Source organism: Salvia miltiorrhiza, chromosome 3 (genome assembly GCF_028751815.1).
Source record: "Salvia miltiorrhiza cultivar Shanhuang (shh) chromosome 3, IMPLAD_Smil_shh, whole genome shotgun sequence".
In the NCBI taxonomy this organism is placed as follows: Eukaryota; Viridiplantae; Streptophyta; class Magnoliopsida; order Lamiales; family Lamiaceae; genus Salvia; species Salvia miltiorrhiza.
This window is the reverse complement of record NC_080389.1, coordinates 62124064-62142577: the sequence shown is the minus strand read 5'-3', so window position 1 is coordinate 62142577 and position 18514 is coordinate 62124064. Positions and strand designations below refer to the sequence as shown.

The window sequence follows — 18514 nt, the reverse complement described above, 5'->3', positions numbered from 1 at the left end:
CAGTTTTCGCTTATAGGCCAAAATAATTTTAATTGAATTATCTTTATTTTGGTTAATGTATCATGTTTGCCTATATTATCCCTTTTGTTAAACATAACACTAATTCAAAACGAAAAAGGAAGACGCAGAAAGTGGGAGAGGGACAGAATATTTTGGAAACAATTTAAAATCTCTTCCTTAATTATCATTACAGTTAATTAAGTAAAATGATAATTACGTTAATAATTATATTCTGCATAGTAATTTCACATAATTGCCCCAATTATGTATATACATATGATGTTAATTTATCACTACCCACTTAGATATATATATCAAATATCTTACAACTAGCCAATATATATGAAAAACAGATGGGATCCTTTGTCCCACTATTTAGCGTGTACCACTCTTAATTTATTTGTTTTATGATTATTTTTTATAAAAATAAAAAATATTATTATATTATGAACTCTGATTAATATTTATCACTAAAAAATTGAAATTTTAAAAAATTATATACCTTAACTTTGAATAAATGAACCCAAATAATTAATTATTAATTCAATTTTTTTTATAATATTAAAGCATAATAAATTAAAATTGAAGAAAAAATAATTAAAAATTATAATAAATTAAGAGTGGTATTCGGTGGTACACACAAAACAGTGGAACATAGGATCCCACCTTATAAAAAATTCAGTGGGCTGCAAAGAGTTGGGTTTTGCTTGGCCCCAATAAAATGACATTCTGCCCCTCAAAAAAATAAAATAAAATAGTATTCTGTACTAGCACTTTTCATATAGAAGATGGAAATTCCACACAAACTCTCGCTCATTCAATCAGCAATTAATGTGATGTGTGTATTTTAGTTGTTCGTATTCTTGGATTATTTGTGCTTTAATTGAATTTAATATACACAATTATATAATTTTTGGTGCATGAATTAAATTGATTGATGTGGATGGAGTCTAGATTAAAAAAGTAGAAAATAAAGAGATTTTTGGTGCAATTTTTGAACAGCCCGTATGATGCAAGGAGTGAAAGAATATTTAGAATTCATAATCCTAAACAATATATTTTCTATTTATTTATGATTATGTTTAGGTTATGGGTAATTCTATTCATAGCTCCCATTTTACTTTATGTAGCCCCCTATAAATAATAATAATAATAATAATAAATAATAATTATAAATTTACTAAATTAACCTCTAAATTATAGCCCTTAAATGAAATATAATTCTCTTTTCAATTGAATTGAATCTGCGTGTACGTGGAAGGAGGAGGATCCATTTGAATTTACCTACAAACCTAAAGCAGTTGCTATGTATGTTCCCCGGAAAGTTTTGTAATTTTTTTTTGTTTGGTGAAAGACAAGAAAAGAGGAATGGGAAAAAAACAAGGAGATGTAATCGTGAGAACCATTAATGGGGCTATACAAAATTTAAATTTAAACTTAATTATAAAATGAATTATATTTAATTTGAGGTTATATGAATTATAGGGTAAATTTGTAAATTTATAATCATTTAATTTTTATTATTATTTTATATAAGGGGCTATACTGAGTAAAATGGAGGCTCTGAATGGAATCACCCTTAGGTTATTAAACCATTAAGAAACGTGGTCCATTAGATGATGGTTGACGGGCATTAGGAAGCTTAGGACTAAGTGTGTAAACAAACCAAGCCGTTTGCGAACTATTCGGAGCTCGGCTGGTTCAAGTTCGTTTATAGAAGCTCGATAAATAAACAAATCAAACTTGAGCTTAGTAGTATTCGGCTCATTAGTTCGTGAACATGTTCGTCAAGTGATTCAGCTTGAAAAATATAAATTATTGGTAAATACAACTTTTATTTATCCACTGCAATTAATAATAATTGTAGTGATTTGGAGTTACGAGTTTTATTTGATTAGCTTATCATCAGGCGGCTGGAGGAGATTGACGGCGGTACTTGAATGCTATTGGCGGCAGTAGGATGATACAAGTATTCTTCAAGGCATTGTTAGAATTTTTATTTAATTAGAGGCTTTGATCGAAAGTATACAATGCATCGATTCAAGTTGGAGTTTCGGTGACAATTTCTCTTTTACTTCAGTATGTTATCTATTTATAATGTTTGCTTTATTTAATTTTATTTTATTTTGTTTTATTTTATTAGCATGAGTAGCTAATTTCTTGATTCAGTGAGAATAATGAAATACTAGTCCAAAATCAGTGAGACCTAATTGTGTGTTTAATTGATTCAGTTGGATTTCGATTTATTCATTGTGTTTAGAGTCAATTCCGATTGTATTTAAGCCTGATCAATTTAGATTTAATTGGATTAATGACAATTAGTTCCTCCAATCCGTAATTGTTGGAATAAGAATGATTAGTGATAAAACTATCATGTTCGTAGTAAGGATAAATTGATAGATGAATTATTACTTGCGTTTCTTGGATAATTTGTCTAAATTGAGTTCCTTCATCTTAATGCTATTGAAATATTAAATCTAGGTCTGGTGGCTAGGTTGTGTTTTAATAAGAGAAATAGTTAGGTCTGACGTCTACACCTAACTATCGATAAAGTAAGTGGAATTGGGGACGATAAAGTAAGTGGAATTGGGGTACGTCCGCTGCATTCACGGTATCCTATAACTGGTTGGTCCATGAGAATTAATTTATCTTTGCGTCTATGATCATAGTAGTGACTAATGTGGATTTATTCGAAACCGAATATGATTCATTCTTGATTTATCTTATTTGCTATTTTAGTTGTTTTCTTAGTTTATTAGTCAATCTCTCAATTAAGGCATCGCTACACCAAAACTTAATCTTTAGGAAATTGAGTGCATTTACCCGTTCTCTGTGGTTCGACCCTGTTTATTGTTATTCTTATTCTTAGCTATTGCATGAATTATGTGGTTCGACCCTGTTTATTGGTATTCTTATTCTTAGCTATTGCATGAATTATTTGGTGGTAGACGACGTCCATCATCTTTTTCATTTGATAAATTAACTATTAAAATAAAAAATTGTACTCCCTCTATCCCACTAAGTGATTTGTTTTCCATTTTGGGCTGTCCCACTATAAGTGGCCTATTTTCATAAATGGCAAAATTTAACCCTTTAAAAAAGTGTGGACCCTACCACTTTTAACACATTTACGCATTCTCCTTAATTTCCGTGCCGAAAAATTTTGAGCCACTTATAGTGGGACGAAAAGAGTACTAATTATGGATTCAAAACTGAAACTTTTAACTTCAAGAATTAACTACTCTACCTCTAAACCAACGCATATAACATTTTAAATATGACTAAGTATCGCCCACCAAAATATTTTCATCCAAACATGTATATTTTAGTAATTACATATATTGCATTATAAAATACTATTACTCAATCTCTTGATTGAATATATGACTGCATAACAAATTGTTGAGTTACACGGTAAAGTGGGGGAAGTACCGAGTTTCCCTCTACATGTTTGACGGAATGCGCCAATGGGACGTCGAATTGAATGTGTGCTCGATGAGTATCACAATCAATTGCTGCTACCTTCTATGTTGTGTGAAGATCGGGTTTCCGCATTATATATTTATAAGAATATATTAATTAATTAGATATTACACTAAATCTATATGATATATATCTATATAGCTATTGATAAGGCTCATCAATAAATATATCTATCCAACAGGGTATATTTAGTAGAAGTAATAAACTAATAGATTTTCTAAAAAAAAGACCAAATTGTTGATTGAAAAATTAAATACAATAAATATTATTTTTATATTTTTATTTTATAAATTGTGGTTTACAACATACGCTATTTCTGCTAGTTATATAAAAAGAGAAAAACAAAAAAGAAAACCTAGCAAACCCTTGAAAGCACAAAGACGCTAACTAAGGGCAGAGCCTTATTAAAATCTTTATGGTGCAAATCCAATGAGAAACACCAGTAAAGGAAAATGAGTACTTGTCTATTACAACGACAAAAAAAAGCAGAAACAAGAAGAACGAATTAACAATGATAGCAAAAACCAACAAAAGGACCAAGCCAAATTTTCAATTCATTATGTCATCCAACTCACCACTATCCAGTGCCTCACCCCAATTAGCATCTACTGCCTCTTCAAAATCTTCAACATGCTACATGCCTCATCAAAGCCACCAAATGAAGAAGACACCATTAGCTAACTTTGCGATAGAAATTTGGGATATGATATCCTTTTAGTAATAACATAGAACTTTGAAATAGCTTACTTGAATCTCATTGGGAAAATCGATGTTTGATTTTTTGCAACAATGCATGTGCTTGTTTCATGTTGATTCTATCCCTAGGAGAGTCCGCAGAGCATTTCAGAGCCAATTCAAGTATGGATGATACACACTGCATATTCTTGTCAATCATTTCTTCCTCCAAATTCATGACTAAGTTGGCATCTATCACTTCATCTGGGATCTCCGAAAGTGAGAGTTCAACCCATCTCTTTAAGCTCATATCTCCGCAAAACATATCATCACTAGGCCTTTTTCTCGTAAAAGTTTCAATCAACATCACCCCGTAGCTATACACATCACACCTTGTTGAAACTAGCCCTTCCAAACCATACTCTGGAACAATAAAAATCATGACGTATGCAGTTAGGAAGACACAATTAATTGATTGAATGTGAAGTGCAATCAATATATTTAGAGAAACTTCACCTGGGGCGATGTAACCCAATGTGGCTAGTGTGTTGGTTAACACAAAGCTATCACCATCGCATACCAACTTTGCTATCCCAAAGTCGCTTACATGAGCAACCATGTCTTTATCTAACAGCACATTACTAGGCTTCAAGTCGCTGTGGACAATGGGCATTGAATAACCGTGGTGAAGATACTCCAAAGCAGATGCAACATCAATCATTATATTCAATCTTTCCATCATATTCAAGCAATAGTTGTGGGAATATAACCATTTTTCAAGGTTTCCCTTTGGCATATATTCAAGTACTAATGCCTTGAACTCTTCATTGGAGCAACTGCTTATGATGTTTGTCAGATTCCTATGTCGAATGCTACGTAGTATCTCACATTCGACATCGAATATTCTTGAAATACCTTCTAGCTGCATATTAAACACCTTGACAACGATATCCTTCCCATTGTTAAGAATTCCTTTATAAACAGAGCAAGAACTCCCAGTGCCAAGTAAATTGCTTTCATCGAATCTTTCCGTTGCTTGCAGCAGTTCATAATAAGAGATTCTTTCCGGCACAATGAATATCAACTCATCAACTTCTCTGCTAGTCGCCTTGTCTTTCCTTTTGTTTCTGACAATTATAAAGGCCAAAGAAACAACTGAGATGAAAGCCACAACCCCGAAAGCAATAAATGAAGCTCGTTCCACCTTCTTTCTCTTTGATCTGTGATTAGAAATTGAAGAGCAAATTTGGACACGGAACTTGGGGATTCCACACAATGCCTCATTACCCTTAAAAGAATCCATAGTGAAGTTTCTAAAAGAACCTCCATTAGGAATTTCTCCACTTAAACTATTGAAAGAGACATTAAAGTAGTCGAGGTGTTGAAGTTCTTCTAAAGACTTTGGAATTGAACCAGAGAGGATGTTGTACGACAAGTCGAGATTTACCAAACTGATCATGCTTCCCATAGACACAGGAATATAACCTTCTAGTCTATTATATGCCAAAGACAGATTAACCAAATTCTGCAACTTTTCAATATTCGTCGGAATTGACCCTGACAAGTGATTCATCGATAGGTTTATATATATCGCTGCTCCTAAGTTACTCATCTCTAGAGGTAGTGACCCATTTAATGAATTCGAGGACAAGTCTAGATTGATCAAATCTTTTAGGCCCCATAAGCTTGATGGTATGCTAGAATTCAAAATGTTGGAGTCTAGACCAAGATTTCTTAAAGAAGAGACATTTCCCAGACAGTTAGGAATTGGGCCTGAAAATTGATTCTGGCTCATAAATAAAGTATTGAGGCTGAATAGATCACATATAGCATGTGGTATTGAGCCTCCCAACATGTTCTCAGACAGATCTAATCCTTGAAGTTCATGCAGATGGCTTATAGTTAGTGGAATATTACCAGATAACTCATTTGCTGACAACTCCAATGTCATCAAATTGCTTAAATTGCCTATTTCAACAGGAATGCTGCCACTGAATTTGCAGTTGAAAGCAGTGAATATTTCAAGTGAGGAAGATAAGTTCCCGACAGAAGCTGGAACGATACCATTTAGAGGATTATTACCAATTGACAAACAAATTAGAGACTTGCAATTTGTCAATGAAGTAATGAAGGAAGAAGATGGTGCCTGGGTAAGATTGTTGCTGAACAGAGTAAGACGTTGGAGATGCTTTAGGTTGCCGAGATGAGTAGGTATATAACCACTGAATTTGTTTTCAAAAAGTGAGAGAATTGTGAGTTGAGAACAGTTAGAGATGGAGTTGGGTATTGCTCCACTCATGGAATTTCCGCTAAGAAACAATTCTTCAAGAAAGGGAGAGGCATGGCATAAATGGGTTGGAAGAACCCCTGACAGAGCATTGTCGACAAGTGAAAGAATCCGAAGAGTTGAAATGTTAAAAAGCTCATTTGGAATCGAACCACTCAAGCTGTTCCAGTCTAATACTAATGTCTGCAAATGATAAAGTTGGTCAAATTCAGTGGGAATAAGCCCTGCAAAAGATGAGATTTCAAAACTATAGCTAAAAACACATATTATAGCTAAACAGACAAGTTACATGAAAATTAATCTGTTGTACCTGTAAAATGGTTTTCCGCGAGGTATAACTCTGTTAGCATGGTAATATTCCCGACATCCCTTGAAAGGTTCCCTGTGAATTTGTTGCGCCCTAGATATATGGTTTGTAGAGCAGACATATTCATGAAAATATTGAAATCAATTGAGCCCGCAATCTCATTCCGTTCAACACCAAAAGTAACCAAACTCTGAAGATAGCCAATCTCATGTGGTAGTATTCCTGGCAAAAAAAGTGTCATGAAACTAATCAAATCTTATTCACACAAATTTATGTGATAAGAACTTGAACCATACCATTCAAATTGTTACCACCAAGAGATAAATGCCGAAGAGATGTTAAGTAGCCGATTTCTGAAGGTATCTCCCCACGAAAAGAGTTGTCAGAGAGGCTCAAGATCTCAAGCCGTGAACATTGGGATAGATTTGAGGGAATCGCGCCACTCAGCTGATTGGAAGAAACATAAATCCCAGCAAGAAATGGAAGATTACTGCACATGTCTGTTGGAAGACTTCCACTCAGTTCATTGTTTCCCAATGCTATAGCTACAAGGGTCGAGATGTTGAATATGGCTGATGGTATAGCACCGGAGAGATGATTAAATTCAACATACAGAGTTTGTAGACTTTGAAGTCTCCCAAACTCTTTTGGAATTTCTCCACTTAGAGAATTGTAAGTTAAGTCAAGAATTTGTAGGTTTGTGAGGTTTGAGAGCGATTTTGGGATGGAACCTATGAAGCTGTTGTTGCGTAAAGACAAGTACTCTAATTTTGGTAACTGACCCAACATTGGCGGGATGTCTCCGGTGAAGTTGTTGAGTCGGAGAGATATGAACTTCAAACGGCGAAGGAGAGACAGTTCCTGTGGCAAATCTCCATAGAAAAGGTTGTTGGAGAGGTCGAGGGAGACGAGGAAGGAGAGGCGTCCGAGCTGTGGTGGAATGGTGGAAGCTGGGAAAAATTGTCAATATTGCCAGCTAAAAGCCTAAAATTAGTCAATACATCGCCTCGTTGCTTATTCAAGAGAGGAACAAGTCATCAACATTTAGTTTTCATTTGACTCTATCAATTTCTTAACTAGTACGTCCCCCCGTGTAGGGCCGTCTCTGAGGGCGACCGCCCAGTGTCCATAATTTTCAGAGGCCTAAATTTTTTTATATCCTCTTATGTTTACTAGCAGAAAGAACGTGCGTTGCACGTTTAATTACATTCCTAAATATTTTTGGATAATAGGGTGTCTGCGCGAAAATCTTTAATTCTTTAAATATTTTTCTGCTGCGTGAAAATCGTAGTCGCACGTGCATTGTTGTACAAAGAAAATGTGAACTTATAATGAAACATATGTGTTCTAACGCTCATTGGTTTTGATTATGCAACCAACTGTTATATAATTTTATTTTAATGGAATTGCGATATATATGTTGATTAATGATAATTTAATTATATATCATATTTATTTGTTGTATTTTGAATGGATAATTACAAATTATTTTTTCTATTTTTAATTTATGCTTCTGTTAAATGTCATTGACAAGATATAATATGTCGAGTTTTAATAAACTATTTAGATAATATTAGTATATATAAAATAATTTTTTGAAAAATATAAAATATTTTTGTTTCTAACACTAAATAATTAAAGAGCTCATAGTTGTGAATTCTTTTATAACTGTAATAAAAGTTATATATAATAGATATAAATAACGATATTTTTTTTTGTTATGTGTGAGCGCATCATAATGTTATGTACTCCCTCCGTCCACGAAATGAGTACCCATGTGTGGACGGCACGGGTTTTAAGAAATGTATGGAGTGTAGTGTGAATAGTTTAAGGATCCCACTTTTTAAGTGTATTAATTAAAGAAATGTGTGTGGTACACTTGCCAAAAAAGGAAATGAGTACTCATTTCGTGGATGGACGAAAAATGAAATATGAGTACTCATTTCGTGGACGGATGGAGTATTTACTTTAGATAAGGATTTTTTTTTCCCCATATGTATGAGCACACTCATACATAATATCACTATATATATTGCATAGGTATATAGATGACATAAAAAAACCATATCCTATGACTACTTTTTTTAGTAGTGGAACAGACTTATAACCTGCACATTTAGAAATATATACAGGACTGAGTACAAAAGTACTCAGTAGGCACGTATGATAAAGTATATATATAAATATGCTTCGTAAAACTGTAAATTGTCATGCCATCATAACAGTACAACAAGGGAGTTTTTATTTAAAAGGAGCCCAAGCTTACTAAAGTCATTTGTGATTCTTAAAGTTCGACTGATCAGTCTAAGTTCTCTTGTAATCTATCATATCTAGATCTATGTGTTGGAGAGGTGGCATTTGTGTACACTAGTCCTGACAGAATAGCTATCCGCTCATGACTCGAGTTCGATTATATATTAATAGATAGATACCATACTAAAATTGAAATATTTATGTCAAGACAATGGTTGAAATAATCTCAGTTCAAAGATTTTGAAACGAAACAACTTGTTAGTAACATTTTTCATTTGATATATATATATACATATAGGGGGCCGCTCCAATGAGACCCCCTAATTTTAGTGAGATCTAGGACACGATCTGGTGCGTTTATTTTATCAATCCTATGGTTGATATTGTATCTGGAGGGTGATTTTTTGTCGCAGGGTTCGAATCCTGGAGGGAGCAGAATATTTTAAATTTTGTTATTCATCAGTATATACTGCATTGTTCATCAGTATATACGGTCATGTTCATCAGTATATATGTCTTATTCATTACGAATTTTTTAAATTTTATTTTTCATCAATAAATACATCTTGTTCATTAGATATACGTTTTGTTCATTAGTATTATATGTCTTATTCATTGTACTCATGTTACACGAAAAATAGGGAGTCTCATTGGAGCGCGCCCCTATACATATATATATATATATATATATATATATATATATATATATATATATATATATATATATATATATATGGGAAAGCTAAAATAAGAACGCTTATTAAAATATAAATTAAGAACCATTTTCAGCCCTTAGATCATCAAGATCTACGGTTGATTCATCACCTTGTTCGATATATTCATGGTCATGAGTTCGAATCCCAAAGGTAGTAAAAAATTATTTTTTCGATATTCATACCTTTATACAGTTTATTCATGCGTGTTATACATAAAATTCATGCATTTTTGCTGGTTCGTAATTCTTAAAATAAGGGTGGTTTATTGAATAACCGCCCTATATATATATATATATATATATATATATATATATATATATATGAAAGTAAACTCATCTGATAGCAACTCTTGTTGTGGTGCAGTAGCTCTTTGTCTAGTGTTATTATTCTCATGTTTGACCTTTATTTGCTCGAGCAAAAACTTCAAATAAAGAGAATGCGAAATTAACTATGCATGACTCTCTTATGTACGAATTATTACTCGAAAATAATTATTCAAAAAATTCTATCGTTAATCCTAGATATCAGATCAAATAAAATAAACTAACTACTTAAGGCGAGTCTCGCGATGTCGGTTAATAACTATAATTATTTCACTCATCTTAGGGTATTCTAACCCGCATGATAATTAAGTAGATCTTCTCTATTTAATCAATTAAAATGGGAGTAGCTAAGTCCATTTACTCACTTAATAATCTCGTAGTGATAAATCTGTAACTAGAAGCAGCTGAATCTAATTAATCGGTTAATCACGACTGCTCATAAATCGGGCTCAACAAATATGAAAAGGAACTACAATATTGACTCGAATAATTAAAAGACCCAATGAAAAGTAGCCCAATAATTAAATAAATAAGAGTGGGTTTGAATTAAAATATTGGGCTGAATAATTAAAATACAAGGCCCAACTGAAATAAATCATTGGGCTCAATTAATTAACCCACATAATAAATAAAATTGGTTCATCTCCAAAATGTAAGACATCCCAATTAAAATGAATAATTTGGGCCCAAATGAAATAATGACAGCCCAACTGGAATGAAGTTGTTAGCCTCAAGGGATTAAAATGTAAAGTCCTACTGAAATAAATCTTCAGCCCACTACTAATTAAAATTGGCCCAACTTAACAATAAACGTGGTCCAAATGAAATAATTAGACAGACCCAAAGAAAATAGTCCAATTGCTACAATTAAACAAAATGTCCAATTATAATAGTACTAATAACGAATAATAATTTCATAGGTTATATAGTTTCAATATATTACAATTTTTTTAGAACATTTCGTATATTTTAGATATTTTTTTATTAAAACACAAGCATAATATATAGTAATAATAACAAACAATTTTTTTTTTATTTTTTTGCATTTCTTACATTTTAGACATTTTCTATTACAAGACAAGCATAATAGTAATAATAATAAAGAATATTTTCATAGATTATAGAGTTTTAAATAACACAATTATTCTTATGTTAAGTATATATGAGTAAATATAACAAGCAAATCAATTTTTGTACAACAAAATTCTTTTATAATAAGTATAGACACATATCTATAGGGGTGAGCTCCAGTGAGACCCTCTCTTTTTCGTGAGACACTGAGTACAATGGATAAGACGTAGATAACGATAAACAAGCTAGGGCCACAATATCGATGAACAATGCAATATATACTGATGAATAATAAAATTTAAAATATTTCGCTCCCTCAAGGATTCGAACCCTGAGAAAAAAAAAATCTCCCTCTAGATACAATATCAGCCATAGGATTGATGAAATAAACGCACGAGATCGTGTCTCAGGTCTCACTAAAAATAGGCGATCTCATTGGAGCGCTCCCCTATATCTATATATATCTTCGAAGAAGAAAAAAAATTGGTAGGGGCTTCAGCCCCCCCTAGCACCCGGAGTCCCTCTCATCTTCCCCTCTTCTATGCCTTCCCAATTTCCCCATTCGTGAGTACTAAGATAAGCCCTAGTTTCTTCCAAGTAAGTTACCGCCGCTGCTGCAATTGGGAGACCGTGTTATGAAGAAGCAACAACATAAGTCAAGAGATATAGGAGAGAAGGAAGTCGCACTTTCAAAAGGAAGAAACGTTGTTTTAGTTAAGAGAGTTCTATATAATTGAGAGAGAGAAAGGAAATAGCATCGAAAATATTTTACTCTGTAATGTGACAGTTATTCTGTTACATTCTATCAATTCCAATTTCATCTCATCTTCTTCATTTCTCACCCACACTTCACACGTGCACCGCCATTGTCGTCTCTGTAAATCTCCTGCGGGTCCCATTGTTTGTGTCAAGTTTGAGCAGAGAATGGGAGTGAATGTCGAGAGCCGGGAGTTACGAGTCGGATCGTAACAGACCGGCGAACGGCCGCCGCATTCGTCCGCGGCGCCGCTGTTTCTGTAAATCCGGCGACTGATTGTCGCCATTCTCCCACTCAATTGCTCTCTTAATCGAATGAAGGGATGGGGAGAGAAAGCCCAAACTACCTTTCCTCGCCTCGCCTCCTTCTCTCCACCGTGATTAGACCGCCGTAACTACCTTGAATGTTTGTTTTGGTTGAATTAAATGGGGGTAACTGTGACAGAATAACGTATATTATCCCTTCAATAAATGCAGGAATGAATGTGGAGGAATTGGACCAAAGCTCTCTGCTATTCGGCTGTTGAAGTATTAATGAAGTGGAGCTGAAATAGAATTGGTGTTGTTGCCTTAGTAATTGCAGGTGAATAATTCTAAACTAAATCGATAGACTGTAAAATAATTCTAAACTAAATCCGTAGTTTTAATTCGTTTTGCTGTTATAATATCCATATTAAATCTGTAGATTTAATCCACTTCACAAGCAAAAATAAATTCACGACTAAAGTAATAGTAATAATAAATAGAAATAATATTTATATCAACATGCTAGATAACATGACGACTTTCCTAACTTAGTTATATATCTGGATTAAGAAAACCTAGCAACCCCTTGAAAGCACAAAGACGCTAACTAAGGGTTGAGCCTCATTAAAATCTTTCTGGCGAAAACCCAATGAGAAAAACATACTCGTCTATTACAACGAAAAAAAAAAAAGCAAAACCAAGAAGAACGAACAATGATAGCAAAAACCAACAAAAGGATCAAGCCAAATTTTCCATTCTTTATGTCATCTACCTCACCACTATCCATTGCCTCACCCCAATTAGCATCTACTGCCTCTTCAAAATCTTCAACACTACATGCCTAATTAAAGCCACCAAATGAAGAGGACATCATTAGCTAACTTTGCGATAGAAATTTGGGATATGAATATCCTTTTGAACGGCTTCCTCAATCAAGAGGGAATAGCATGATTCCAACAACCAGTCGGAGTATTTGGATTTGCCATAATGTCAGCAACTTGGTTCCCTTCACAAAAGATATGTGAAACACGAATACCATTAGGAAAATAAGTAAATCATAATAGAACAATATTATCTTAGAAATAACATAGAATTTTGAAATAGCTTACTTGAATCTCATTGGGAAAATCGATACTTGATTTTCTGCACCTCTGCATGTGCTTGTTTCATGTTGATTCTATCCCCGGGAGAGTCCGCAGAGCATTTCAGAGCCAATTCAAGTATGGATGATACACACTGCATATTCTTGTCAATCATTTCTTCCTCCAAATTCATGACTAAGTTGGCATCTATCACTTCATCTGGGATCTCCGAAAGTGAGAGTTCTACCCATCTCTTTAAGCTCATATCTCCGCAAAACATATCATCACTAGGCCTTTTTCTCGTAAAAGTTTCAATCAACATCACCCCGTAGCTATACACATCACACCTTGTTGAAACTAGCCCTTCCAAACCATACTCTGTAACAACAAAAATCATCAGGTATGCAATAAGGAAGGAAGACACAATAATTAATTGATTGAAAGTGAAGTGCAATCAATATATTTAGAGAAACTTCACCTGGAGCGATGTAACCCAATGTTGCTAGCGTGTTGGTTAACACAAAGCTATCTCCATCGCATAACAACTTTGCTATCCCAAAGTCGCTTACATGGGCAACCATGTCTTCATCTAACAGCACATTACTAGGCTTCAAGTCGCTGTGGACAATGGGCATTGAATAACCGTGGTGAAGATACTCCAAAGCACATGCAACATCAATCATTATATTCAATCTTTCCATCATATTCAAGCAATAGTTGTGGGAATATAACCATTTTTCAAGGTTTCCCTTTGGCATATATTCAAGTACTAATGCCTTGAACTCTTCATTGGAGCAACTGCTTATGACGCTTGTTAGATTCCTGTGTCGAATGCTACGTAGTATCTCACATTCGACATCGAATATCCTTGAAATACCTTCTAGCTGCATATTAAACACCTTGACAACGATATCCTTCCCATTGTTAAGAATTCCTTTATAAACTGAGCAAGAACTCCCAGTGCCAAGTAAATTGCTTTCATCGAATTTTTTCGTTGCTTGCAGCAGTTCATAATAAGAGATTCTTTCCGGCTCAATGGATATCAACTCATCAACGTCTATAGTTGTCTTGTCTTTTCTTTTGTTTCTGACAATTATAAAGGCCAAAGAAACAACTGAAAGGAAACCCACAACTCCAAAAACAATAAATGTAGCTCGTACCACCTTCTTTCTCTTTGATCTGTGATTAGAAATCGAAGAGCAAATTTGGACATGGAACTTGGGGATTCCACACAATGCCTCATTACCCTTAAAAGAATCCATAGTGAAGTTTCTAAAAGAACCTCCATTAGGAATTTCTCCACTTAAACTATTGAAAGAGACATTAAAGTAGTCGAGGTGTTGAAGTGCTTCTAAAGACTTTGGAATTAAACCAGAGAGATTGTTGTACGACAAGTCGAGATCTGCCAAACTAATCATGCTTCCCATAGACACAGGAATAGAACCTTCTAGTCTATTATTTGCCAAAGACAGATCAACCAAATTCTGCAACTTCCCAATAGTGCTAGGAATAGACTTTGACAACTGGTTCATCGATAGATTTATATGTATTGCTGCTCCTAAGTTACTTATCTCTTGTGGTAAGAACCCATTTAATGAATTCGAGGACAAGTCTAGATTGATCAAATCTTTTAGGCCCCATAAGCTTGATGGTATGCTTGAATTCAAAATGTTGGAGTCTAGATAAAGATATCTTAAGGATGAGACATTTCCCAGACATTTAGGAATTGGGCCTGAAAATTGATTATGGCTCATACCTAAAGTATTGAGGCTGAATAGATCACATATAGCATGTGGTATTGAGCCTCCCAACATGTTAACTTGAAGATCTAATCCTTGAAGTTCATGCAAATGGCTTATAGATAGTGGAATATTACCGGATAACTCATTCCCAGATAAATCTAAGCCCATCATATTGCTTAGATTGCCTATTTCTACAGGAATGCTTCCACTGAATTTGCAGTTCTGGGCACTGAATGCTCGAAGTGAGGAAGATAAGTTCCTGACAGAAGCTGGAATGACACCATTTAGAGGATTATCACCAAATGACAAATGAGTTAGAGACCTGCAATTTGTCAATGAAGTAATGAAGGAAGAAGATGGTGCCTGGATAAGATTGTTTCCATGCAGTTGAAGTCTTTGGAGATGCTTTAGGTTGCCGAGATGAGTAGGTAGATAACCACTGAATTTGTTTTCAGAAAGTGAGAGAATTGTGAGTTGAGAACAGTTAGAGATGGAGTTGGGTATTGCTCCACTCATGGAATTAATGCCAAGATAAAGTTGTTCAAGAAAGGGAGAGGCATGGCATAAATGGGTTGGAAGAACCCCTGACAGAGTATTGCCGAGAAGTGAAAGAAACCGAAGAGTTGAAATGTTAAAGAGCTCATGTGGAATCGAACCACTCAAGCTGTTCAATGATAATGATAATCCCTCCAAATGGTAAAGTTGGCCAAATTCAGTGGGAATAAGCCCTGCAAAACATGAGATTTCAAAAACACATATTGTAGCTAAACAGACAATTTACATGAAAATTACTCTGTTGTACCTGTAAAATGGTTTTCCGAGATGTATAACACTGTTAGCATGGTAATATTCTCGACATCCCTTGAAAGGTTCCCCGTGAATTTGTTGCGGTTTAGATTTATGTTTTGCAGAGAAGACATATTCATGAAAATATTGAAATCAATTGAGCCCGCAATCTCATTCCGTTCAGCACCAAAAGTAACCAGACTCTGAAGATGGCCAATCTCATGTGGTAGTATTCCTGGCAAAAAAAGGGTCATGAAACTAATAAAATCTGATTTACACAAATTTATGTGATAAGAACTTGAACCATACCATTCAAATTGTTACCACCAATATATAACTCCCGAAGAGATGTTAAGTAGCCGATTTCTGAAGGTATCTCCCCACTAAAAGAGTTTACAGAGAGGCTCAACACCTCAAGCCGTGAACATTGGGATAGATTTGTGGGAATCGCGCCACTCAGCTGATTGTCAGAAAGATAAATCCCACCAAGAAGTGGAAGATTACGGCACATGTCTGTTGGAAGACTTCCACTCAATTCATTGTATGAGAAGGCCATAGATACAAGGGTCGATATGTTGAATATGGCTGATGGTATAGCACCGGATAAACGATTGAATTGAACAGATAGAGTTTGTAGACTTTGAAGTCTCCCAAACTCTTTTGGAATTTCTCCACTTAGAGAATTGTAAGTTAAGTCAAGAAATTGTAGGTTTGTGAGGTTTGAGAGCGACTTTGGGATGGAACCTATGAAGCTGTTGTTGCGTAAATTCAAGTACTCTAATTTTGGTAACTGACCCAACATCGGAGGGATGTCTCCGGTGAAGTTGTTGAGTCGGAGAGATATGAACTTCAAACGGCGAAGGAGAGACAGTTGGTGTGGCAAATCTCCATAGAAAAGGTTGTTGGAGAGGTCGAGGGAGACGAGGAAGGAGAGGTGGCCGAGCTGCGGTGGAATGGTGGCGGAGAGAGCCATGTTCGAGAGATTCAAGGCAGCTACTCTTGGGTGGCGCAAGCTGCAAGTGACGCCAATCCAGCTGCAGACGGAGCTCGAGTTGGTCCAATTAGTTGCAAGTAAAAGAGAAGGTTTGAGTGAAAGAAGGGCAGTTTGATCAGTTGCAAGGCTCAAAGGTTGTTTGGATTCAGAAGAAAGCATTGGGAAGGTTATGGTGATTAGGAATGCATAAGCAAAAATGCAATAAAGCTTTTTCTCCATGGCTGCAAATTGTGATTATATTATGATAATTAAGTCCCTAATAACTGCATCCAATTCTCATCATATATATATATACACAAATATTACAAGACTTGAGAGTCTTAATGGGTGGTGGCTTTTGATGTCTTTTTTCTTTTGTTTTTTGTTTTTTGTTTTTTCCGTTTTGAGTCAAGTCCTCCTTAGATGTTATTTAAATGTTGGCCTTAATCACTTATTGAGACGAAGACGAAGACTTGAGGTTGAGACAAACAGATATATAATCAAACTTTGGAAAAGTAGATTGCAAAAGGATAATTTAAAGTGAGCAGGAAAAAAGTATATCCACACTTGAAAACTATGTTGCATAGGTACGGGCGTGCGAATGCGGGGGCGATACGATACGAGTACGGGGATACGGGTTTTTAAAAATTATAGGGTGCGATTCGGCAATGATACATCAAATTATTAAAATTTTATGATATATAATGCTTATAAAAAATATACAATTTAAATTTTCTTAAATTAATTATATGTAATTTACATTTTATTTTTCCCAAAAGTTAAGCATTTTCAATTATATAAGTTAATTGAGCAACAATATAACGATTCAAATATTATTAGTCCAATATATAAGTCAGAACTGAAAATAAAATTATCAAAATAACCTTGTGTAGGCCTTTCATGCACGAGATACGTGAATTTCGCCTATAGAATTTGCGAATCCGATTTATTTTATAAATTGTTTTAAAAGATACGCCACGTGGCGAATCCGACGAGAATCCGAGAGAATCGCACCCTAAAAGAATCCGATTCGCCGTACATGCTGATTTTTGAAGAATCCGTGCATCATAGCTTGAAAACTATATAGTGTAGATAAGAAGCAGCCAAGGATGCGTAATTTTCCAAGTGACATAAAAAATAATATACTTCTATATTTGTAGACTTTTATAACTGTAATAAAAGTTATATATAATAGATATAAATAACGATATTTTTTTTTGTTATGTATAGAGCTGAGCATCATACTGTTATGTATTCCCTCCGTCCACGAAATGAGTACTCATTTGTGGACGGCACGGGTTTTAAGAAATGTATGGAGTGTAGTGTGAATAGTTTAAGGATCCCACTTTTTAAGTGTATTAATTAAAGAAATGTGTGTGGTAAACTTGCCAAAAAGGGAAATGAGTACTCATTTTGTGGACGGACGAAAAATGAAATATGAGTACTCATTTCGTGGACGGATGGAGTATTTACTTTAGATAAGATTTTTTTTTTCCCATATGTATATGAGCACACTCATACATAATATCACTATATATATTGCATAGGCGTATATATAGATAACATAAAAAAACCATAACCTATGACTACTTTTTTTAGTAGTGGAACAGACTTATAATCTTGTGAGTTGATATGATCATCCAATTCAACCTTTTTTCTCACTAATTTTCTGGCTCTTATAAATTAATTTTAGTATCATTTAACTTGATTAGATCTACAAATAATTGAATATCAACAAATTTTTAAGAACTTTTTAAAATCTGAATTGAATACCTCTGGATATTTGAAATACAAAAAAATCTTATAGAATCTGA

At 34.4% G+C, this 18514-nt stretch overlaps 2 protein-coding genes across 2 annotated transcripts in view; both read right to left on the bottom strand.

Moving 5' to 3' along the window:
• LOC131015234 (probable glycosyltransferase At3g07620) overlaps positions 1-18514 on the bottom strand; it is a 1181237-nt gene that overhangs the window by 566891 nt on the left and 595832 nt on the right. The window lies entirely within an intron of this gene.
• On the bottom strand, positions 4238-16940 carry LOC131019128 (LRR receptor-like serine/threonine-protein kinase GSO1). Its single transcript, XM_057947814.1, has 10 exons — positions 16037-16940; positions 15744-15962; positions 13678-15669; positions 13267-13577; positions 12890-12958; positions 12782-12785; positions 7049-7702; positions 6756-6974; positions 4675-6669; positions 4238-4581 (listed from the first exon to the last, which is right to left on the bottom strand). Exons 1-10 carry the CDS (start codon positions 16938-16940, stop codon positions 4238-4240), a joined length of 6711 nt encoding a protein of 2236 aa, XP_057803797.1.